This window comes from Malania oleifera, chromosome 2 (genome assembly GCF_029873635.1).
Source record: "Malania oleifera isolate guangnan ecotype guangnan chromosome 2, ASM2987363v1, whole genome shotgun sequence".
Lineage (NCBI taxonomy): Eukaryota > Viridiplantae > Streptophyta > Magnoliopsida > Santalales > Ximeniaceae > Malania > Malania oleifera.
Genome location: NC_080418.1, coordinates 135,920,059 through 135,946,503, shown reverse-complemented (window position 1 = coordinate 135,946,503; position 26,445 = coordinate 135,920,059). Strand labels below are relative to the sequence as shown.

General features: G+C 32.6%; 1 protein-coding gene across 4 annotated transcripts in view; it reads left to right on the top strand.

The window, feature by feature from the left end:
• The first annotated feature begins 4,371 nt into the window (after window positions 1-4,371).
• LOC131149179 (uncharacterized) overlaps window positions 4,372-26,445 on the top strand; it is a 49,347-nt gene continuing 27,273 nt past the window's right edge. For all 4 annotated transcript variants that reach the window (XM_058099364.1, XM_058099365.1, XM_058099362.1 and 1 more), the window contains exons 1-6: window positions 4,372-4,573; window positions 6,525-6,773; window positions 8,347-8,438; window positions 16,754-16,825; window positions 22,204-22,310; window positions 22,579-22,634. In XM_058099364.1, the coding sequence (XP_057955347.1) occupies window positions 6,615-6,773; window positions 8,347-8,438; window positions 16,754-16,825; window positions 22,204-22,310; window positions 22,579-22,634 (486 nt within the window). In that variant the 5' untranslated portion in view covers window positions 4,372-4,573; window positions 6,525-6,614. The remainder of the gene's footprint in view (window positions 4,574-6,524; window positions 6,774-8,346; window positions 8,439-16,753; window positions 16,826-22,203; window positions 22,311-22,578; window positions 22,635-26,445) is intronic.

Genomic DNA, 26,445 nt, shown 5'->3' with positions numbered 1-26,445 from the left:
TCTATTAGACTATATTACTGTTACGGGAGTGGTAGAGCTACGCGCTGGCTTACGCAATACCCTCCTACTCGCTTCCTCTGCTTTACGCGTTGCTCCCTGCACGAGATATTGGCTGACGAAGTTGACCGTAAATTATTGCTGTTAAGTTTTGAATTCACGTTTACACGTGTTTGGAGAATTGAAGTCGTTCATCAATGGCTCCACAATTTGATTTCGGTAACTATTTTTTCAATTATTTTTAATTTTAATTATTTTTTCTAAAATATCCTCAATTCACAAGTTATGTTAAAATTATAATATTTACAAGTCATTAATATATAACTAATTCAATAAATTATTTTTTAAATTTAATAAATTTTCAAACCCCCCTTCACCTTTTAAAATTTAAAAATAATAAATTTTAAAAATGGAACATTCATTCTACTATTATTAAAAAAATTCATTTTCACTCTTATTTTTTTTTAATTCATCTTATAAGTTAGCTTACAACTACGATAATTTACAAATGATGTATATATATAAGTAATTTAATAAATTTTATATCATAAATTTAAAATAAAATAAATAACAGATTTCCATTATCTTTTTGAATCCCTTAAGATAAGAAATTTGAAAAATAAGGCATAGATTTAAATTTTAAATAAATATTTTTAACTTCCAGTATCTTTTTATTCTCTATTACCCTTTAAAGATAATAAGTTTTAAAACTAACACGTACTATGCTCACAACTAATAAAACAAAAGATGCAATTTTCGGCCTATCCAAAAAAAAAAAATTCTCGATGTCTTTTTACATTTATTGCAGCTAAATCTTGCCCTACTCAACCTTTTGAACTAAAAATTCGATGACTCGAAATGAAAATTATAATGTCTATGTCAAATCTAAATAAATTATTACCTGAAAGTCTAATTAGTTTTATATTTTGAAGGCACAATCACATTCCACTAGATATATGTTTCTTTTATTAATGAAATCCATAGTTTAGTCGGAGTCACACAAAAGAATAACTTGACGTAGCATGTCTCCTATTGCATACTCTTTTTTTTTCTCCTTCACGAGATTTGGATCATAAAAGTTCAAACTTTAATCATTGTAGTGTTCCTTTAAAGGTCCGAATGAAACAAATTTAAAAATATTTTAATCGGCCTAATGATGTCAAAATTTCAATGGTTGGTTAAATTTAAAAATAGCCAAAGACAATAGCCGTAACAATGTTTATAACAATAGAATATAAATGACAAAAGAATTATAGTGTTTTAAAAGGCCCAAAGAATGCAAATAAAAATTTAAAAAATGTCAACATAAATGAAGGAGTAAATTATATGTCAAGGTATAAACCTTTTAGAAACTTTTTTTTATTTTTTAAAATAGCATTATTACACTTGACTTGACTAAATTTTTTAGATCGAAAACCTTTTGACTCTAACTTAAAAGTTAGGCTACGATTCGTTATTAAACTAAATATATATATATACATATATATATATATATATATATATTAGAGGATTTTGGGATTTTACCTTTTTAGTCTATTTTGACTTTCCCAACCTTATTTAGTCATTTATTGATTTATATGATTTACTTAAAAATAAAAAATAAAAATGTGATTTACTAATTAAAGGGTGAAGAAAATCGAAGCATTATCCCCTATTTTGCCTTCCTCATGCTCACATCGTCATGTCAAAGTACAAAGAACCCATGAAAGTCAGTGTGTTAATGGCGAAGTCAAAACCTTTTTATTACTGGGGTGAATCACTTTAAAAGTGTTGATCATCGAATAATACTATAATGTCAATATTGCCATAATACTTGAGTCTTTAGAAATTGTGAATTTGTGTTATAATTAAAAAGTTGAATTAGCGTAGAAATCAAAGATACACTTGAATAGAGGTAAAGGGATTTCTTGAAGTCTTATTAGACCTAAACTATACAACAGGTGGTCAATTTACATTCCTAAATCTCTCATACTTTCTCCAAAGCTTAAATATAAGATGTTTAATGCAAAAGGATTATGATCAAACTATTGAATGTCCTTTATGTGGTGTTTGGGTTATGGGAACTGAACCAACGATCTCGATAATTCTTACGCTTTCTTTTGATATTTTTAGACTTGGTTTCACATTTTATAATCTGATTCAAGGCTAGTACATATTTTCACAAAAGCTTTTCACGATTAGCGTCTCTATTTCATTTTAAAATGTGGTATCCAAATTCCTAACTTGGAGAAATCACTTAAAATTAAGAAGTGAGAGAAAACGACACATCTTCAAGTAGCATTTGAGTTGTACAATGAGTTATACTCTCATTGAGTTGTGTAGCTTTTTAAGTATCTTATTTTATATGTTGAAGGTCGTGTCATACTATGAAGCTTGAGCCATGAGGACTTTGAATGCTACGAATGGTATAACTTGCTTATCTTGTTATCTTTTTTATCGTGTTAATATGCAAAAGTTACATTGATTTTACCTTTAATTTTAAACTTTAGTTTCTTAATGTTTGGATTGAAAACGTAGTTTTAATTTTTGATTAATTTTATAATGCATAATTAATTTTAAAATGCATTCAATATTAAAAAAATATTTATAAAATATTATAATATTTAAATTAAATAATTATTAGCCCATTAATTTGCCTTCATCGATCCATTGAACCAACGACATAGTGACCTAATACCTTTGTCCAGTCATGGCGAAGTTAGGTATAATAACATTGCTTTCAAATACAGCTACACAAACAAAATGTGATATTGAAAAATATAAAAATAGAAAATCTATAAATTTGAAAAAAAAAATGTTTTGCAAATAACTGTTGATTATCTAACAATAAAAACTTAAATTTATTCAAGTTAATTTGTGTTAATAGATAATAATAACATTGTAAAATTCAAAATCACGAGTCAAACGTACAACTCACAAGTGTTTTTAAATGGATGATAAGCTTATATTTTCATTTAAATTTGAAGTTTCATTAATCATTTCATATATACACCCAGTAAAATTTTGTTGACGCTATTTTACTAATCAAATATGGCTAGAAAAAAGTATGAACTCAAAATGTACATGTCTAAATCGAAGGAGCGCTAGAAGTGCCTAATTTGTACAAATACACAAATTTCAGTTTATTATGTGTTTCCTTTTTTTTTTACTTTAGTATTGTAGAAGATGTCTAAGATCGTTTTAAGTTTTTTCACATTTGAATTACTAGCTCATAAAAAATATACTATTTTAAGCAAATAGTAATATAATACTAATATCACTATAAAAAACTTTAAAGAAATAAGAAACATTTATCTTCGAATCTCATCATGAAAATGGGATTTTGCTAGGATTCAAGTCAATTACAATAATATTAACATAGTGTTCGGAAATTGAAAACTTTAAAAGCCTTCGCATTTAAATTTTTGACTAAATTTTAAAAATTATAATATTAAATCAAAGTACATAATTAATATTATTCCAATAAAAATGTGAAAAAATAATAGACAATTATTTACAATTTATTTTATCATGTTTTGTATTAGTTAAATAATATTAACTCTAGTGCTTGAAAATTCAACCTTAACTTTTACATTAAAATTTGTATAAATTCAAAACCTAAAATCATGCTTAAACCGATTCATAAATGAGTCAAAAGTAGTTAAAATTTTTTTTATCCACTTCGGAATGGGTTGGATTGAATTTATTCAATGAATTTCCACCATTCCATTAAAAAATAAGTTGAGATTCATAACTCATTAATCCTTAGATGGTGTTCGGAAATATAAATTTTAGAAATGATATGTAAATTTAGTAATTATATATAAAATTTAATATAATTTTGAGTTATATTTTATTTAAATTGAGGTAAATCCAAATTCAAAGTGTTTTTCTCCAACGTATAACATAGACCTAGCAAAACGAATCAGGTTGAATAATCAATGGAGAATTAGGCGGATTATAGAGTAAGAAAATTACAATTCATATCCGACTCAATTAAATTATGAATTTATGACGACTTGGATAAGTCCATGCAGATGATAGATAATTCATCATTCCCATCCTACATATAATTTTTTTTGTTATTCAATTAACAATTTATTTCCTAACATAATAACTGAAGTTATTTTTAAAATTATAATTTGCTAAATTATTATTAAGTATTTGATAACCAATTACAAATATATATATATATATATATATTTATTATGATCATGAATTTAAGCATTTTGTTTTGATTAGATAAATGGGTCTAATATGGCGAGTCCAAGTCATGCGTGCGGGCAGCGGATGCCCAGTAGATAGTAGCCCAGCCGGCAGGAGCCCATCCAGCCCACTACTGAGGCCCAGTCGGCCAGTCCCTCTGCTTAGTTGCTGAGGCCCATTCCATTCGGTCATTCCCAGCCACTCAAATCATAGAGAAAGAATTGAAGAAAACGAAACCCCAGAGAGAACTTCTGCTCCACCCTTCGCATTCCCGCACGGAGGTCACCGCAGTGCTGCACTGCTTGGGGTTGAGGGGCGGGGGGCGGGCACTGAGGCTTCACCGAAGAGAGATTCACTCTGCAGTCGCCGCACCATTTATTCCGGCGAAGAGGTGTGCCCGTGCCCCTGCCGACCTTTAAAATTTGATTTCCACTCCCATATTTCACTTTTTTGATTTTTTTTTTTTTTGAAAATTAATGGTTTTTTGCGTCTTTGTCATTTGATATTTAAGTGTAATACTACTAATTACAACACTGATCTTTGAAGAATTAAAGTGCTGGTTTTTTCCAATCAAAACAGTGATTTTGAAACATTAATACAGTGATTTTTGAGTAGCAAAAATGTCAAGTTTGAACCTCAATTCTGGAGAAAAAAATCAACATTGAATTTTACATACTGAAAACACTAATTAACATGCTGATATTTGAAAAATAGTTAAAAACACACTAAGGCACTAATTAATACACTAATTTTTAAAACATTCAAAACTCTATTTGACTAATTTTTAAGCATTAAAATCATAACCAGGACATTAGTTTTTAAGCATTAGAATGCTGATTTTCAAACACCTAGATGCCTTGAAACACTCTTGTTTTTGCAATTTTACTAATTAAAAACCTGAAATACTGATTTCTAAACACTAAAAAAATACTGATTTTAGCACATTAAACACTGATTTTAGGCACTAAGACACTCATACTAAGACATAAAAAATATTGATTTCTAAACACTAAAAAAAAATTTGATTTTTAAAGACAAAAAATGTTGGCTTTTAGACACTAAAAATGCTAATTAAAATACTAAAATTACTCATATAAACAGTACTTTTTGAACTATTAAAGCACTGAGTTTCTATGTTAAAACGTTGACCCTTTTTTAGCTCTACAAATTCCAAAAAACAGGTTTTAGCACATTAATACACGAATGCTAGTAGCATTCACAATTATGAAGTTGTTAAATTATTAGAAATTCTTTATCATAGTTACTAGAAAATGCTAATACACAAGCAAACCATGTATTGGACAAACTATAAGAAATGTGTTTGCCATAATTACTAGCTAAAAAATAGGTTTTTACTTTTGTGATTGGTTTTTAAACGTTTAACAATTTAACGAATTCTAATTTCAAACACAACTTCAATTATTATGTCATGAAATAAATTGCTAATCGAATGAAGAAAAATTTATATTTAGAATGACAAATAATTCGTCATTTCCCATGGATTCTCCATTACAAACCGCCATTAATCCACCACTTAAATGAATCGAATATGATTGTGATTTTCTCACCCAATAATTTGCTTAATTTGCCGTAGACTATTTGTCCTAATCCACTTTGCCAGGTCTACTTAATTAGGATAACTTTACAATCCTTACATGATAAAGGATCCTAGTTAAGAAAAAACCTATTTGACTTTTTATTTTGTAAACTCTTAAAAGATACTAATTTTTAGTCTCTTTTCTTGAAGCATGTATTCATTGTAATAAGGTCATATGACATGGCAAAATCTAAGATCATATCATCAAACTTATTTTTGTCTCCATATTCATGTCCTCCATGTACCCTCTTGTAGCCTTTATTGTCCTTTCCAATGTGATCATTCAAATAAGCTACTATGAATATTTTCTCAATCAGATGTTGGTTGTACACCATCCATATTTTCCCAAATTGTCTTTTAAGGTTTTCTACTAAGCCTATTTGAAGAGCATAAGCACTAATAACATTTTTTTATCTATTGAGCCAAAACCAAGTTGATTTTATGTTTCTATCCCCTTCTCATTTAACATCTCAAACATATATAACACTATCTTTTAAGTCTTTGTCTGTAATGATTCCTACCCCATTCTTATATTTTTATTTTCCGGTCTACCAAAGTTTAAATCATGTTTCAATTTCTCTAGATTTCTCCCATAGCCACTTAATTTTTTGAAGGCAGAACCTAGCTGTTGTTATAATCATTGTGTCAACTATTTTCATACCTTTAGCGGTAAGTGTCCCTATCTTCCATGTTGCTAATCTAATCTTAGTCTCCTAAACTAACTTTTTTGCTCGTCCATGTCTAGAATGCTGTGGGAACCCTCGCATAATTGACACCATATTTGGGCACCGGCACAAAGTGTTGCTTCGGGGCAACGACGTAGCTCACCTTGCCCATGGAGTCACAGTCAGTGTTTCACGCACCTATGGGAGATGAAGAACAGGGATCGCGTGGCTACAAATTGGTCCCATGGCTAAATTGGGATGAGTGGAACTTTGTTAGAAAGTCTCTCTTCTCATCTTCTCAAGATGCCATAGCTTCAGCCTTAAGAAGAGTATGTAAAGTTAATTCATGCCCTCTATCAGTTTTAGTAAAAAATTTTTTCCTAGCAAACAAATTTCCTGCATAAATTGTATATTTGAGGTGTCAAGAAAAATAAATAATGCTGCATAAATAAACCTAACCTTACTTTTCCCTACAGAATATCTACATGTGTAAATGGCTTATTCCTCATTGTACTAGTATTAACTGAAATTACGTATGGGTGTTTAATAGGTTTAAAGGAAGGTTTGTTGTACTTGTATTAACTGTTGTTACTTATAGGTGTTTGACAAGTTTAAAGGACGGAAATTAAGTCTGCATTAGAATCCCTTTCAAAATTGCATATTTAAATGGTAAACTTTTGGTCTCAAGTTTCAACTCTCAAGCAAGTGTTTATTAAATTGCATTAGTGATATCAATGAGAGATTTGTAGTTTTCTACTAAGAATGAGAAAGTATTAATATAAAATTATTGCATATGATTAATATCTATTGTTGCTAGTAATTGCAATGAGTGAAACGGTAGGTTGGATGTTGTGTAACTTGTCAATAAGTTGAAATGGAATTGAAAGTTGGAAATGAGGTTGAAACTAGGCTTGCTAAGGCTTTAAATATGCCACAAATGGCATGAAATTTCAAGCAAGCTTGTACCAAAATGAAGTTTAAATGGACTAACTTGGGTTGGCCGAGGCTTAAGATTCTAGTTTCCAAAAAGGAAAAGTTGCATCATTGTTTGGATTTGGAGGCCCAAATTTCAAATCCATACAATTTTGAGTTGAATTTAAATTTATAAGCTCGAAATCCACAATATGGGTTTTAAAACAAAATTATGATTTATCGTTTGCAGAGAATGGTAGTTCCAAATGAAATCCAATTTCACACCCCGAATTGAGGGTGTAAGTGAATTAAGCTGACTCGCAAGCTACTCAGAGTTGACCCGTGCTGTTACTCTTATTCATATTCGAGTTTGAGTCATGGTTGAGCTACTTGAGTAGCTTGACAAGTCAAGTTTGAGTCTAGCATTATCACTTCTGAGCCTAATTGAGCTTAATTGAATTCTAATAATTTAGTTATTTTTATATTGCATAGCAAATATATTATATATTTTATACATGCATTTAATATTATATATCAACATATTCTATATGTTTATACACATATTAATATTATTTTACAGTCAAATTGAGCTTAATTGAGTTGAGCTTGAGTTTTAAAATATGTAGCTGAGTTGATCTTGAGTTCCATACTTTTGAGATAGATTGATTGTGGGTCAAGTTTTGAGTGTAAAATTTTGAGTCACGTCGAGTTTTTAGTATCCTTTTCTGTTGATTTGACTAGACTCAAATACATTCCAACCCCAACCACAACATTGTTGATGAGTTTAGATATTTGCTGCCATCCATATCACGTCTAGAAAGAGAAAAACTATGATCAATAAATGATTTTATTTTATTTAATAGTCTCAAAGATTAACCAAAAAGGTTTTGAAGATAATGTAATTCCTAAATTTGGAAAGGGGATGTAGAGTGAAATAAATAGAATCTTCTTAGAAGAAAAATTATTACATAATTCAGAACTTCTTTTCAGATATCAACATGGCGAAGCAGAGGATGTCTTCCGGATGTAATTGAAATCACTTCTTCATTCATTGAGATTCAGCAGAAGGATCCTTTCTTTAGGTAGTGCTTTCATGTCAATATTATGTAGTTTGCGATATATATATTTATTCTACGATACCTGTCCTTATTTTATTTTATGACTGTCAGCTCTCCTAGTGCAAGAAATTATGTGTAATTAGGCTGCCGATCCTGCCATCTTGAGCCTTTCAAGATGTCCATCGATGATGAACTATGCGTTTCTTTTTAGCTTAGTTATTTCAAAAGATGATTCAATTGATGTGCCTTAGTTGAAGTTGAAAGGAAACATGCTTGTAGTTCAACCATGGTCGTAAATTTCCACGAAACTGTCAAAATTTCTGTTGAAATTTCCGATTTCTGTCACCTTTGAAATTGAAATGGCAGTCGATTTCTATCTTGCATAATTTCCGTCGAAATCTCAACGAATCATCCGAAACTTATCGAAACCTCAAAATTTTAGCGAAATTTGTCGAAATTTATCGAAACCTCGAGAGTGAAGTGAAATTTCTCTTTTAATTTATTTTATTTATTTTATTAAATCAAAAGGTTATCACAAGTGCTTTTGAAATTATATGAAAAAATAAACTTATAGTAATATTTTATTTAACCATTCATGTCTAAATTATCAATATTTGTATAATAAATAATATTTAAATGATTTATGAATTTCTTTTGCATTAACTGAATATGTTTAATGTACATTATATTACAAACATGTTTGATACACATACTATTTTACAACTTTTCCACCTCATACAAAACATAGATGTATTTAATTTGTAATATTAGTCTTAAAACTTATATTTTTATGTTTGTTAACCATAACCATTTCTAAAGTTTCACAAAGAATTCCATGCTTTACTACTAGTTTCTGTTATTTTTTCAAATCGAAATCAAAATCGACATCGAAATTGAAATTTCCGTCGAAATTTCCGTACCTTTGGAGCTTCGAAATTTGAGTCGAAATCGAAATTTAAGACCTTGAGTTCAACATAGATAACTCTAGCCTGGTTGTTAAAATTTTGACCCCTAGTATCCTACTATACGAAAACAATCTTGATCCTGTGTAGAATTGCAAATTGGTAAAATGTTAGGATTGGAGTAGGACCTTTGTCGGGCTGGTAAAGTTAGTAGAATCGTGATAGGATTGTAAGATCCTACAATACATTCTTTTTTAAAATTTTACCAACTTACTTGTACTACAAACTTGATGTTTTTCGTGTATAACTTGTACGAGGAATGAGCAGCTTAGGAAGTGATTTGATTTATCAAATATTGACTAAACTATAGAATCAAAAATTTGTTTTCTTAGATTGACATTCATCAAGTCGTTCAAACTTCAGACATCAATACTAAGGTTGAGGTTAATGCACTAATGCATTTGATGATAATTGTGATGATGGTGACGATGATTTAGTAATGGGTTTGATGAAGTCACCCCTCATGATATTGGTGATACTAACGAACTAAATAGTAGCTTGAATGTTAGTTTAGAAGCGAATGAGCTAGCTTGATATTTTGGACTTTGGTAGTTGTTCTTTATATATGTGTGTATTTATATTTTGTATTTTAGATGTTCATATTGTTTATTTGTGTTTTTGACGTGAAATATTAGAGATTTTTATTAGCACCAAAGGGGGGAAAAATAATAAGTTACCACAAGTGAGTAGAGATTATGGAAACATAAGAAAACAGAGGAGGTGCTTAAAACTTGCCTTTACAGCAACTCTGGATTTTAAATCTAGAATAGAATTGAAAACAGTTGCCTTGATGTTGGGCTTGAGCTTGTTGTAGACGGGGAGATATGTCATTCTCCAATGGGGATAGATAGTGGAGCACCACGCAAGCTTTTCGATTTGGTCAGCAGGGAAGTGACTCATGGAAGAAACCAGAGAAGGTTACCTTCTAATCTCTGTGAATTACACTGGACTTCCAGTCATCTGGCAAATCCAAGATGATAGCTTTTGTAACAGGGCAGGTGAAGAAGAGGTGGCTTCTTCAGGTACATCTCTGCAGAGTTGGCAGGCAAAGTCTAGTATTAATCCCCATATATGTAGTTTGTCTTCTGTTTTCAGTTTGTCCCTTATAGCAAGCAAAGTGATATGAGAGCTGTTGGGATGCAATGGGCAAACTAGATGGTACCCTACTAGGTTACTGGGCTGTTGTTGCTTCTGATGTAGTCCTAAGCTGATGAGAAGGTGAATTTCCCTGAGGGGTTATGACTGAGCCTATGGAGTCTTTTTTTCTGGGGATAGGGAAGAAGCTTATAAAGTCATTGATTTGGAGGACTTCTGTGTTGATCTTATGGTCCATGACCAACCATTGCCATTGATAATTTCAGAAACTTTTGACTAGGGGGTGGTGGACCAAAGTCTGAAGGGAGTTGGTCTCCATATGTATCATGTAGGGGGCTATGTGGTTGCTGTATAGTTGTTTGTAGACTAATTTGTGTAAAAATCATGTTTCCCCACTTTTCTTTATGTGCAATTTTTTTTCATTATATGCTGGTTTGATTTAGGAATGCAACAATTTGAATGTGTGGTCTAATTGCTATGTGAGGGCTTTACTCATAAGCTACTGGTTATTTTTTAAGTCTGGAACACTTGCCCCTTGTATGGTTTGTGGAATGGGATTTAAGCAGGAAAGTAATCTAGGGGGAGAAATGGAATCAAGGTAGGAATGTGATCACTTTTGATTTAGGAATGCAATAATTTTAATATGTGGTCTAATTGCTATGTGTGGGCTTTACTCATGAGCTACTTGTTATTGTCCTAGTCTTGAACACTTACCCCTTGTACGGTTTGTGGACTGGGATTTAAGCAGAAAAGCAATCGAGGGAGAAATGGAATCAAGGTAGGAATGTGATCACTTTTGGAATGCAATTACTGAATACTTCTTTAAGGTTTATAGTATTTAAATCTAACTTTATGTTTTGATAAGCCAGAACTTGCTTATCTCTATGTGTGTGTGTCCTCTTTTTTCATCGACAATGATATTGATCCACAGCCATGATGGAAAAGAACTCTGATGATTAGCACAGATTGAAGGAATTCTTTGATTTGAGAATGTAAAGAATGAGGTTAGGAGATGGAGCGAGACAAGAAATTGATGGGTGAGGCTCCTAAATTGGCAAACAATGGATTTTGCAGAATTTGACTTTTGCTGCAGTCTCGATTGTGTAAGTTTTTTCAGAGAAAGAAATTTGATAGTCTCGATTGTGTGGTGGTGATCAACCTGACTTGGCTTGGCCGATTTCTTGAGTTAGAAGTTTAGGAATCTTTGATTTTTGTTCTTGAAGGGTTGAAATCATGGTTTTGAGTAATGGTAATGGGTAGCATAGCATAATGTTTTGAGCTCTCAACCCTTCTTAAAAAGAGTTTTAGTGCATTTTGGTTCCTTCAGCTCAACTTACTGACATTATTTAGTAAGGGCAATAAATTCTACATTTGTTTTCGTCTGCTATCAATAGAAAACTTATTTATTTTCTACTTTCCGTTAATCATATGTTGATAAATTAATTAATGAAATAAAATACATTATACACTCCATTAATTTGTTAGGCACATAAAAAAAAAAATAATACAATAAATTAAACAAATTCTATTATTTTATTTGTTAAAGTAACAAAAATCTAATTAATTTAGACTTGCGAGTTAAATTGTATAACTATAACCTACACTTTAAAGTTATAATATATAAATTTTTATAAAATTTATCAGTAAATAAAGAAGTACTAACAACTTGAACTCGATAAAACTAGAAAGAAAAGAAGGTTGAAGTTGAAAAATATTGAAAAGAAATATCAAATTACTAATATTATGAAAATAAATATTTTTTTGACAACATTATGTTCATATCAATTTGTTAATTAATGCATCTCTTGTGAATATTAATAAAAATAATAATTTTCGTAGCATCATCATCCTCATTATATTGTTCTCCATCCTCTCTTTGCATAATTTATCAAGAATGACTTATGAAAGGAAAAAAAAAAAAAAAAAGGAAAAATGAAAAGAAGAAGTGAAAAGTGAAAAATGAAAAATATATTTTTTGCCATAGCAACCTATAACGGTTACGTAATGGTTGTAGGCTTGTAGCTGTTGTTAGTTGTTACATAAGTGGTCTGTACTCCGTAGTGGCCATTACGGCTGTGAGTTTTCTTGCCATCTAACGGTTGCAACCACTGTTTAAAACCATGGCTGAAATGAGGTAGCTGGAAAAGATTCATGGAAGGGATCTAATCTTGAGAGGTTTGGCATAGAAGGGAACAAAAGGGAAGATTTTGTGGAGCGAGGTTGTTAAAGGAAAACCTCCTTTGGAGTCATCTGTGCATGGATGGAGGGGCATGAGTTGTGGGAATAAAGATGGCTTCCATTGTGAAGGCAGTCCAGTAGTTGCGGCGCAGCACGGTCAAAGAGATAAGATGGTGGCGTAGGTTTAGGGAGATACAGAACTAGGTCTTCTGTGAGTGAACAGTTGGCGAAGAAGGTGGAGATGTTTGGACCAGAGAGTAGGGGTCCTAATGGATCTAACTAGGTTGTTGGGCCTAAGAATGGTAGACTTCAAAGTAGTGGTATGAGTGCAGGAAGTGTTTCGCGTGCTTGCTGGGAGGGGGCAGGGCATGTTTTAAAGAATTCAATATACTTGGTCTGAAGGGGCCTCGGTAAATCAGGCAGAGGGGATTAGAGAGGCAGTTTTCCCATTTAGTAAAACAGGCAGGGTCCTGGGTATGACCTGAAGGTGGCTGTTGTATGGATAAAGGAATTTCGCCCTTTGATAATATTGGCATGGTCTTAAATTTCCACGAAACTGTCGAAATTTCCGATTTCCGTCACCTTTGAAATCGAAATGGCAGTCGATTTCTGTCTTGCATAATTTCCGTCGAAATCTCAACGAATCATCCGAAAGTTATCAAAACCTCGAAATTTTAGTGAAATTTGTCGAAATTTATCGAAACCTCGAGAGTGAAGTGAAATTTCTCTTTTAATTTATTTTATTAAAACAAAAGGTTATCACAAGTGCTTTTGAAATTATATGAAAAAATAAACTTATAGTAATATTTTATTTAACCATTCATGTCTAAATTATCAATATTTGTATAATAAATAATATTTAAATGATTTATGAATTTCTTTTGCATTAACTGAGTATGTTTAATGTACATTATATTACAAACATGTTTGATACACATACTATTTTACAACTTTTCCACCTCATACAAAACATAGATGTATTTAATTTGTAATATTAATCTTAAAACTTATATTTTTATGTTTGTTAACCATAACCATTTCTAAAGTTTCACAAAGAATTCCATGCTTTACTACTAGTTTCTGATATTTTTTCAAATCGAAATCGATATCGACATCAAAATTGAAATTTCCGTACCTTTGGAGCTTCGAAATTTGAGTTGAAATCGAAATTTAAGACCTTGAATATGGGTGCTATGCAACTGGATGTGAGGAAAAAATATGATTTGGAAACTTCTTATTCAATTGTAGACTTGTAGTAGGTCTTTTAATGGAAGTTCTTTGCAGCATCAGAATGTTAGAGTGTAGAAGGGGCTAAGCAAATTGTCAAGGGTCTCAGTGCTGACCAACTTTAAATGCTGATATTAATGATCTTGCTGGGGAGCTTTCCAATTATTTTTGTAATGAAGTGCTTAAGAATCCTTATGAGGAGCAGGAGTTGCAATCAGGTGGATGCCAGCATAAAGATCGCTTTGGTTATGGCCTTATGGCTTATGGGTTTTGCCCAGAGGTGGTGAGCACTTTTGGGGAAAGAAAGGATGAAAAAGAATATAAAAATGCAGTGGAAATGAAGGAGTATAAGCGTCAATCAGTGTGGAAGGGATGGAATATGAAAAAATTGCTTCTTGTACAGACTCAAGTTTGTGGGGAGGAAAATTTTTGAAAAATAGATGATGCTGGAAAGTTTCATGTTCAGAAATCTCAGAATTGTTGTAAGTTTGGCTTAGATGAGGGAGGAAATTGTCCTCAGAAGGAAAAAAAAGAAATGGCGATTTTTCAGAAGAGGATGCTGAGTATGAGAGTGATTTTGCTTGTGATAGTGGTCTTTTGTTGGATGTGAATCGTGAAAATATGGATTATATTTTTGATTCTTCTGGTGCTCTTGGGGATATTTCTTATTTCCCCTTCTCTGCTTGAAGGCCTAGAGGATGTTTCTATCTTTGAGTGGGTGGAGATGGGGGTTGGGTGTATACTTGGCTCTGGCAAATCAATGTAGGGATGGGTTCTTACCTATTCTAGTGGAGGGGGTTGGGTGTAGACTTGGCTCTGACAAATCAATGTAGGGATGGGTTATTACCTATTCTAGTGGAGCAGATAAGTGCGCAGGATGTTGGAAATTATTATAATATTGGGCACGATGAGTACAATAATATTCATAATAAAAATGAATCATAAAATAAATTAAAACCCGTAATTTGTAATAGTAGAAATTGTAGGCTGAAGCACAGTGATCTGTTGCCCTATAACTGAATTTGCCGCCACTTTGGTGCAGTTGGTACTCGGTGTCCAGTCTCCATGATTTGATAGCTTATAGCTTCTGGTAAGCTGCACACCAAATGAGCTGCCTCCAAACTAAACCCAATCTCAGCTAAAGTAAATAAATTTAACAAGAAACTCTTTGAGTTTTTTATATCTATTAGTTCATCTCTGTTCTGATATCTCTATATCGCCACTCTTTTAAATATATGTAGGAGTAGCTGTTGTTATTGAATTAATTCAAAGAAATAAATAGGATATTAAAATCAATCACAACTGAAAAATAATAAATACGATGTAACATGATTCAACAGCCTATAGCTTCTAGTAAGCTGCACACTAAAACAGCTGCCTCCAAACTGAACCCAATCTCAGCTAACGTAAATAAATTTAACAAGAAACTCTTTGAGTTCTTTATATCTATTAGTTCTTCTCTGTTCCACTCTATATCACAACTCCTTTAAACAGATGTAAGAGTAGCTGTTGTTATTGAATTAATTCAAAGAAATAAATAGGATATTAAAATCAATCACAGCTGAAAAATAATAAATACAATCTAATGTGATTATAACTTCTGGTAAGCTGCACACTAAATCAGCTGCCTCCAAACTAAACCCAATCTCAGCTAAAGTAAATAAATTTAACAAGAAACTCTTTTGAGTTCATTATATCTATTAGTTCATCTCTGTTCTGATATCTCTATAATGCAACTCCTTTAAATAGATGTAAGAGTAGCTGTTGTTATTGAATTAATTCAAAGAAATAAACAGGATATTAAAATAAATCACAACTGAAAAATAATAAATACAATCTAACATTTTATAAATAAATCACGTAATAATATAAAAACAGTTATATTTATTTTAAATCATGTATTTAAATATTTAAGTTATGAAATTATAAAATATTTTTATGTTAAAACAAATTAACATTCAAAAACTGCTGAAAATTTTGAATCATAAAATACAATAGTTCCAACACAGTATGTTGGTGCTCAAAAAATTCTGAATGATATGGGAATGTGGCTGGCCGATGTGGAGGGATTCGAGGGAATGAAGTTCAATTGGTTGGTGCTAGATGAGAAATGATTAAGGGGCAGTGAGAACTAGCAAGATTACATAACTTCATCAATTGTGAAGGGAAGGGCTTAAAAAGGGGATTTTTAAGTTAGGGTTTGTTAGTTTTTTTTTGGTTTTATTTTTCTTGTTTATTTTTTTACTTTTCCCTTTTACATTTTCTTTCTCTTTTTTAGTTTTTAATTCTCTCTTTTCTCTTTCTTAATTAATTTCTTCTGCGATAAAAAAACAGGGTTCCATTAGTTACGAATGGAACGGCTTAAAGAGGGTTTTATAGAATTAGGGTTTGTTTTTTATTCTGTTTTTATTTTATTTTTTATTTTTATTTTTAATTTTCATTTTTTTTTTTCCTGCATTGAGGATCTCTTATCCTCTTCCAGTTAACTAGATTGTACTTCTCTCTCTCTTCCTTATAAATTTATTTTGCTATAAAAGAATTCAATTTATAAATATAACATATAAATGCATTTTTTATATCCCTTTTACACCACTAGTATACTCTAATGATCCTCAATCTGACCCTACAATATGATCCTCTTAACCCTTACAACGATCCCATGTAGTATCCTCATTTTAATAGCCTTAGAATGCCATATTATATCATAGTTCCTTTTCTTTCTTTTCCTATTTTGTTTTGTAGGATGCCTCATTCTCTTTTGTATATGCTCCACTTTCTATTATTAATATATTTCTTTATTAAAAAATTTGATCATATATATAATAAATTTGGCTGCTGCTCAGCTATATTGACATGCTTTGTTTTGTTCGATTTTAGAGCGGACCTGATTGGTGATGCTACACATTCAGAGGAAATGTTAGCCATGCTGTATTGCATGGCAATCGTAAGGTAAGATTTATTTTGTTTATATAGGGATGTGCTATTGGCATTCCAAAAAATACCACTGGCACTCTACATTTACTTTTTCATGTATAAAATAACAATTTTACTCTTTGATTTTCACTTCATAAGTGAAAAAGAAAAAAAAAAAAGGACAATTTTCGGAATTTTATTGTATTAAAGGGTAAAATTGTCATTTAATACATGAAAATCTAAATGTGGAGTGTTTGCGGTATTTTTTGGAGTGCCAATAGCATCTCCTATTTATACACACACATACATATACTTCAGCTCTTAGGTAAAGTGGTAAGCTAAGAGCTGGTTACTAAAAGGTCCTAGGTTCTAGTCTTGTTGCCTGCGTTTATTGCGTGGTGTTTAAAAAATAATTGTATTCCTCTTATAATGATTATTCTCATTTGTTTATCTCTCCATGTGCTGTCTAGCCGCATGCGCGGGGATGTAGCTTGATATACATTGTTGGCCCACAACCTAAAAGTTTAAGCTTTTAGGTGAAGTGGTAATCTAGCAAGATATACATATCTCTATTTTTGAAGATATGCCTTTCCTTTGCCTGTACTAATGGGTATTCATTTTCTTTTTGAATAATTTGGGATCTTTTAAAAATATTTATATGGGTTAGATACTTCTTTGCATAAATGTCATATAAATCTTGCAAATCAATATCTAAAATTCTTAAGCAATATCCTGTTATATTTGTTATTATTATTTGCTGTTTAATGAATATTTTGATAGAACCATGGTTATATGCAATTCTTTTGTTGCTACCTTCACTCTAGTTGGTATCAGCTTTTGCATTTTGAGCATAACTTGATATTATTGGTAATCCTGTTGCGTTGATGTTATAAGAATTGATTTTGTTTTCCTATAAAAGCAAACAGCTTTGTGCTTATAAACTTTATTGGGACCATAGTTGTGAAATCAAGATTTGAATCGTGAATCGAAATTTCAATTTTGCGAATCGAGGATTGAGAATTGAATAGAATCATAAGATTTGGTACAAGTTTCCAAAATCAATTTTGACATGCATATATTCAATAACAACAAGCCTTTAGTCCCACTAGGTGGGGTATGACATGCATATATTGATATATGAAAATACAAGCAAAATAGTAAAATACATCTAAAATTTGACAGTAAAAAGAACATATTTCATGTGTTTGCGTTCTCTAAACAAATGAAAAGTAAAAGAATGAGTAAAAAAATTATTTATAAAAAAAATGAACTCTCTGTTGTTTAAGGAAAGGAATCAAGAAAAAGTGGCAAAAAACTGAACTTTGGTGTTTATCAACAATTAGAAAAATAATATTTCATGCATATTTTTTCTTGGACTAACAAGAAAAAATAATTAACTTAAAAAATGATAATAATTGAACTACAACGACAACAACAACAACAAGCCTTAAGTCCCACTAGGTGGGGTTGACTACATGAATCCTTTTTTGCTAATTCTCATGATTGAAGGTAATGTCCTCTGCTAGCTTAAGAGCTATTTAGTCCTTCCTTACTACCTCATTTCAGGATATTTTAGGTTTACTACTACACGTTTTACTATTAGAAACATGATCGCCTCGCTCCTAAAAGGCGTGCTGCTTGGTCTATGTTTCAAATGCCAAACCATCTAATCTGCCCCGCCCTTATGTCTTCTTCAACTGGTGCTATGCCTAGTTCTTTCCTATGTTCGTTCCTTAATTTATCTTTTAATGTTATACTACTTACCCACCTGAACATTCGCATTTGACAACTTTAAATTTTTGTATATATATATTTTTTAGCTGCTCAACATTTTGTTCCAAAAAGCATGGGTGGCTTTATAGCCGTCTTATAGAATTTTCCTTTTAATTTTAAGGGTATTCTAAGGTCACACAACACACCTGATGCACTCCTCCATTTTACCCATCTTGCTTTAACTCTATGTATTACATTCTCTAAAATTGTTCCTTCCACTTGTACAATGGATCCAAGATGTCGAAATCTATTAGTGCTTTAATTTCTTGATTATCAAGTTTAATCTTATTTCTAGTACTCCTCCTAGTATTATTGAAATTACATTTCATATACTTTGTCTTATTTCGACTTATCCTAAAACGTGTAGACTCTAAAGCAGTTCTGAAAGTTCTAACTTAGATTCCACTCTACTACTTTCACCAATCAAGGCAATATCATCTGCAAACAACATACGCCAAGGTATCTTGTTTTGGAAATTCCTAGTGAGTTCATCAATTACTAAAGCAAAAAGATAAGGGCCCAAAGTGTAGCCTTGATGTTCACCTATTGTGATTGGAAATTCTCTAGACTCCCTTCCTACAACCCTAATGCTACTAACTCTATTATATAATGTCCTCAGTATATCTACTGCAAACTCCTTTTTTTTTTTAAAACCCACCAAAGAAATTCCCTAGATACTTTATCATAGGCTTTCTCTAGCCTCTTGGTCAATAGAAATGATGTGCAAGTCCCTTTCCCCCTCCCCCTATACGTTTCCATTAATTTTATTAAAAGATAAATTGCTTCCGTTGTCAATCTCCTAGGCATAAAACCAACTTGATGCTATAAAATTCTCATTTCTAGTCTTATCCTTTGCTCAATTAACCTTTCCCATTCTTGATTTTCATAGTAGTGTTAAAAAGAATAGTTAACCATATACTTCATTTATCCCCTAAACATTTCCAAACTTCAATTGGTATGTAATCTGAACCTATAAATTTCCCCCTTTTACTCTTTTTTAAAGCTATCTTAACTTTAGTGACTCAAATTTTGTTGATTAAATCTCATATTTTTAATTTTTTCATTATTTGTCACTTCCAAATTCCAATTTCAAGATTTCAGTATGGTTTTCATTAAACAATTTACCTTCGCCACCTCTCTTTATGTCTTCTTCTTAGTTAAGATGTTGTCATTCTCGTTCTTCATACATTTTCATTACCTAAATTTTTGCATCTTCTTTCTCTAGCTCTAGCAAGTTCATAAATGTCTCTTTCTTTTTCATTCGTAACTAGTATAGTATATAAAGCATCATAAGCTTTATGTTTAGCTTCCCTAATGGCCCTTTTTGCATTTTTTCTTGTCTCTTTATATTTTTCAAGGTTTTCTATATTTCTACAACTTTGCCATGTTTTATACTAGTTTCCTTTTGTCTTAACGGTTTTTTGGATATCTTGATTCAACCACCAGCTTTCTTTACTGTCCGAGTAACTTCCTCTGGATTCACCTAAAATCCCTTTTGCCATCTTTACGATAGAGTTAGCCATTCTATTCCTTAAAGTATACGCATCCTACCTTATCCCCTATTGTCCAATTACTTTTTCTCTGATCATCTTGTCTTTGAATCTTACTATATTTTCTCCCTTCAAGTTTCACCACCTAGTCTTCTTGCATGGATTTATATTGCTCTTTCTCTTCCATTTTTTTATTATAAATATCTAATATTAGGAATCTATGTTGTGTAGTCAATTTTTCACCTGGGATTGGTTTACAATCCTTACATGGTAGATGATCCCCCTTCCTAGTTAAGAAGAAATCTATTTGGCTTTGATTTCGCCGACTTTTGAAAGTTATTAAGTGTTCTTTTTTATAAAGTAGGTACCCAATATAACCAAATTGTAGGATGTGTCAAAATCTAAAATCATCTTACCAACCTCATTTTTATCTCCATATCATGGTCCCCATGTATCCTCTCATAACCTATATGGTCCTTTCGAATGTCTCCATTTAAGTCAGCTCCTATGAATATCTTTTCAAACCCGGGTATCCCTTGTACAATACTATCTATATCTTCCCAAGTTGTCTTTTAAGATATTTTGCTAAACCTAGTTGGGGAGCATACACACTAATGACATTTACTATCTTTAGGCCTAGAGCTATCTTAATTTTTATTATCCTAGCCCCTATCCTTTTAACATCTACTACATTATATTCTAAGTCTTTGTCGACAATGATTCATACCTGTTTTTATGTTTCTCTTTTCCACTGTACCGAAGTGTAAATCTGCCTTTTCAATTTCTCTAGCTTTCTCCTTTACCTTTTTTGTCTCCTGAAGGGAAATTAAGTTAATTTTCCTTCTGATCATTTTATCCACTATCTCCATGCTTTTGCCTACAAGTGTCCCTATATTTCATGTAGCTAATCTGATCCTAGTTTCCTGCTCTAACCTTTTGTCCCTCTCCTGTCTATAAAGATCCGGTCTAGACCACCCTTGTCCATTTTTTGCTGCACCGGGTAGTGTAAGTGCAATGGGTCACTTGTAGGGGATGGCAATGATAGTATTTGAATGAACTATTGAAAGAAAACAACTTTTGAATCTTGACAACATAACAAAACATGAGTACCACCTTTGTGGATTGAGTGTCTTGCCCCTTTTTCTCAATGTGGGGAACACTATACTCCTCCTAGAGTGAAGAATGATTTTGTGAAGGCAAGGTAAGACCTAAAGTTCTATTTTTTCCTCTTTATTTTTATTTTTATTTATATTTATTTATTTATTTATTTTGCATAAAATTGACATAGACAGGGAGCAAGATATGTATACTTTCGTTAGGAGCGTAACAAAACCGACCGAATTGAAACTAGTTGATTTTGTAGGTGAACCGGTTCGGTTCAGGAAACTAAAGAACTGATTCTGTTGGTTTGGTTCTGATTTGACCTTTTAAAAACTGGCTGAACTGAACCAAACCAATTATATATATTAAAATATTTTATATTTTGTTATTTACACTTTAAAAATAGCAAGCAAAAAAATTACAAAATATAATCATGAATGCAAATGATAGAATTATGTATATCAATTATCAAATTATCAATTTTGACATTTGTAAATTGATTGACGATTTTAGAACATAATTTATAGAATTTTCAAAATTTTAAACATCTGCCTAAAAATTCAATTAAAAAATTCATTATTTAAAAGGCGTATTCAGTTGTTGTTTGAACAAAAATTCCATTGGGCAAATTTTTTGATTAAATTGACATGATTTTAAGAAGGTTTGTTGCTAATTTTAATGAGTGTAGTTAAGGTCCATCAAGAGGCCTAAGTTCACAGAAATCCTGAACCACCAGAATCGGTTTAGGTGTTGAATTTATCCAAAAACCAACCAAACCGAACCAATTACGCCCCTAACTTTCATTTCATTCTTGCAGTTATTGCATGATCATGAGTTTTCATAGTGATCACATTGACACCTTTATTCTGTTCCCACTACAATTACATTCCAACTTTGGTTCCATTCTTGTTTTGATTCCATTCCTCAAACAAATCGTGGTGCTAATGTGTGTGTATATGTATGTGTGTGTCTTGTTGGGTTTGTGTCAAATATTCCTTAACAAGAAATGCCTAGAAACTAATTAGGCCTACATGCTTAAATCTTTGGAAGGCTTGTGAATTGCGTCATTGAGAAGACGCGTAAAAAGTCAGAGGTTTCAATTGCTGAGGCAGCTGATAGGATTTGTATTCCCCGTATGCTGATTGATATTCGTCACGGTAATATACTTCATCTATGTATTTTGTCCATGAATCTCTTGTTTTATGTGTAATGTAACTCCGAAGCCCAGCCCATAGGTTAGTTTCTCATCTTACCCCACCAGCATTTAAAGTGCATGTGGATTTTAACATTCAATCTATTGACTTTCCTTGCTGGATCGGAAGGTTAATGGATCCATTGATAGTTCATTTATATGAAACGCTTTTAACTTTGTTTACTTAATTATCATTGAGTTTAATATTTGGTTTGATCTTGCTATAATTGTAGAGGGTTCTCACCGTGATCTCCCTTCACTTCAGTTGGTTCGTGTTGGATCAATTCAGGTATATTTTGTCCTTATCTGTCCTCAAAATTATTTGAAGGCTGAAGCAATTCTTAATATCACACTTCCTTTATAGTTACTGTGTATGCATATGTTAAAACATGATGTTTTTTGGTTGGCCGTGATTCCTTGCTGGAAAAATGATTCATATTGAATTTTCCCTGAAAGAAAAAAAGGGTTCTAGTTTTTGAAATTTGCACACTATTAAGGGTTAAGAAAATTTAGACCATGCTGTCTTTCTTGGTCTACAGGTGGAGGTAGATTGGTAGCTAGAGATAGATTCTTGTTCTGTAGTGAGTGGGAGTATGATTTTCTTAATCTTTCCCAAACCTCTTTATCTATACTTGAAACATTCCACTTCCTCATTTGTTAGAAGCTAGCAAGGTAAGGTGGGGTCCTACTCCATTCAGATTTGAGAATATGTGGTTAGACTTAGATCATAATTCTTCTCATTCGTTGATAAAGAACTCCTAGGATGAGGCGCCTATTAGAGGTTAGGAGAGATTTAAGATTATGAAAAAGCTCAAACATTAATGTGGATGTTTTTGGAGATAATAGGGTTAGGAATCTAACAATTTAGCTGAGATTGATTTGCTGGACTGAAAAGAGGATGATTGAATTTTAACAGAGATGACGGTGGCAATGTGGGTTTGATTGAAAAATGAGCTGGAGGGGGGTATTTTTAGGGAGATGAGGAGTTGGATGCAAAAAAGCTAAATTTAAATGGGTTAGAGAGGGTGATTGTAATACTAAGTTTTTCTAGACTGGCTGATGGAGTTTAGTGAGGGTTTTGGAGTTGAGAGAAGGAGTGGTCTCTTGTGATGCTCGATTGATTTCAAATGAGATCGCAGAGCTTTTTTCCAATTTATTTATGGAGGAGGTTGAGAGTAGACCAATGGTTGAGGGGTTGAAGTGGATCCCTATTTCTAGTTATGAGATGAGGTTGTTGGAAAGGCCTTTTGAGAAGATGGGAGTTAGGAATGCTGTGTTTGGGATGGATAGGGATAATGCTCTGGGTCCAGATGGTTTTACTATGGCCTTCCATCAGAATTTTTGGGATGTGGTTAAGGCTGATTATAATTGAATTCTATTTTAATGGAGTCCTAGGAATAAAACATTAATTCTACTTTCATTACTTCAGTGCCAAAAAAGGTTCGGGCTTCAAAAGTTTCTGATTTTCAACCTATGAATCTTGTCACAAATGCTTACAAAATTTTTGCAGAAGTGCTTGCGGATAGGTTGAGTAAATTTTTAGGAGACACTATTTTTCTAATGCCCAAAGTGCTTTTGTTGCGGGAAGACTGATTATCGGATGCTAGTTTGGTGGCTTATTATTGGATGCTAGTTTGGTTGCTTATGAAGCAGTGGAGGGTATTCATAGGAGCTATAAGAAGGGGGTTATATTTAAGTTGGAGTTCAAAAAGTCTTATGATAGGATTTACTGGAATGTCTTGGATAAAAATTTTGCTAAAAGGGGTTTGGGGAGAGGTGTGGTAGGTTGGATAAGTGGGGTTGCCAAATGTTTTCTACTCAGTCACTGTGGGAGCCTAAGGAGTGGGCTAGAGCTTCAAGAGGGGTTAGGAAACAAGATCCATTATCACCTTTTTTGTTTGTTCTAGTTTTTGATACTTTGAGTAGGTTGATTGATGGAGCTGTGGATGAAGGTTATGTGAAGGGGATTGGGGTGGGTAGTGAGGGGGTGCTTGTGTTTCATCTTCAGTTTGCAGATGATACTTCCTTAGATGAATAAAGGGTCTTTTTTGAATGTTGTATTGATTCTTCTGATTCTTGAGAAGGTTTCTAGTTTAAAAATTGATTAGGCTAAGAGTGGGATTGTTTATATTGACCTTGGTAGTGTCAGGTCTTTGGAGTTAGTTCCCTTATCTGGTTGTGGCATTCTTGAGTGGCTTTTGTATTATGTATGAGTTCGTTTGGGGGGTAATCCTATTTCCTAGGTTTGTTGGGTTTTAGGATCTGGTAGTGGAGAGGGTGTCTAAGTGTTTGGAAGGGTAGAAAGGTGCTTTATTTTCTCTTGGTGGTCATATCACTCTTATCCAGGGTTGCCTCTCTAGTATCCATATCTATTTTTTGTCCATTTTTAGAGTTTCAGTTGGGGTAGCTAGGAAAATTTAGAAAGTAATGAGAGATTCCTTGTTAGGGGGAGAAGAGAATCATTTGGTTAGTTGGGTGGATTTGTGTGGACCAAAGGTGGAGGGGTTTTGAATCTTGGAAATTTGGTGTCTAAAACACTTCTTGGGGAAATGGCTGTGGTGCTTTCCTTTATAGGAGAATTCACTTTGGCATAAATTTATAAAAATAAATTTGCTTTACATTCTAAGGGATACTAATTGGGGTTTAAGATGTTCTATGGAGAGTCGGAAAAGTATTGGGCAGATTTATTCTTTGATTATTGCTTATATAAAATATGTTGTCATCCATGGGTCTCAGATACCATTTTGGGAAGATGTTTGGGTAATGAACTATGCACTTTCCATTTCATTTCCCTTTTAAAGCATCTTGCTTTTGTGCATAATGTCATTATTTCCTTAATTCAAATGGGCCTACTTTTTAATTTTTATTTTTTGATACAAAAAGAAATTCATGAACAGGAAAGAGAAGAATTTTCAAGGGGCAGAGGATAAGAGGTCCTCTTACAGCAAAGAAACGAAAAAACAAATGAAGTTACAATATTTCTCCCCTTCAGTTTCTCTAAAGATCTGACAAAAATAAAAAAGTGAGGTTGCTTTGCCTTTAAATATCCTTGCATTCGGTTCTGTCCAAAGAGTCCAAAGGAGGGCAAAGATGGCAAATCTTCAAAGAATGAACCCTTCCTTGCTTCTCCCTAAGCCTTTGTGACGCGCCTTCAAGAAAGCATCCACTATCTGTGGTAATACCACAGCCTCACCAAAGACTGAAAACAAGAGCCCAAAGCCACTTAGCCATCCAACAGTGAAGGAACAAGTGGTTGATAGTTTCATTTAACTTAGAGCACATGAAACAAATATCTGGATCTTTATAAGGCCCTGCAACAAATCATCAGTATTAAGCCGGTAAAGGACCAAAGTCCACATGAAAGCTATTATTTTGAAGGGAACTATTTTCTATATGAAATTATTCAAAGGGAAAGTACAAGGATTTGAAGATTTCATAAGTTGAGAGAAAAAAGATTACTTGGAAAAAAAGTGGGTGTCTCGTACCCAAATACTCAAGTCATCTCTTATTTGAGGAGAAAAAGACTACAAAAATCTCAACAAAATAATCAAGTCAACAACCTCTCTCTCATTGAGATTCTTGAAAAGTGAAAATCCCAAGAAAGAGGTCCCCTTCCAAAGAGTAGAAATTAATAATTGAGGATTATGTGATCTGGACAGTCTAAAAGAAAAAAGGGGGGGGGGGGGGGGGTTGGGGGGACTAAATACACCAATGAAATCTTACTCACGGAAGTATCTTCCTAGAAATGAATGCTATTTCGTTTACAATCTAGAAACAAGTAAAAGGGTAGAATAAGTGGGCTATCTAAGAAATGAATTTCCAAGGGCATGCATGAGAAGCGCATCCACTTCCTCTGGTATTCCACCCATCTGATGCAGCCATATTTACTTCTAACTATCATGTTCCAAAGGGAGTCTACCTCCAAAGGGAACCTCCAAAGCCGTTTTCCAATTGGTGAAATGTTTTTCAGAAACCACTCTCCTTAGTCCCAAAGCCCCTTCAGACTTAGGTCTTTTAATCCTATTGCAGCTAACAAGATGTCTCTCTTATCCTCCTCAACTCTGACCATAATAAATCCCTTCTAATCCTCTCCAAAGTCA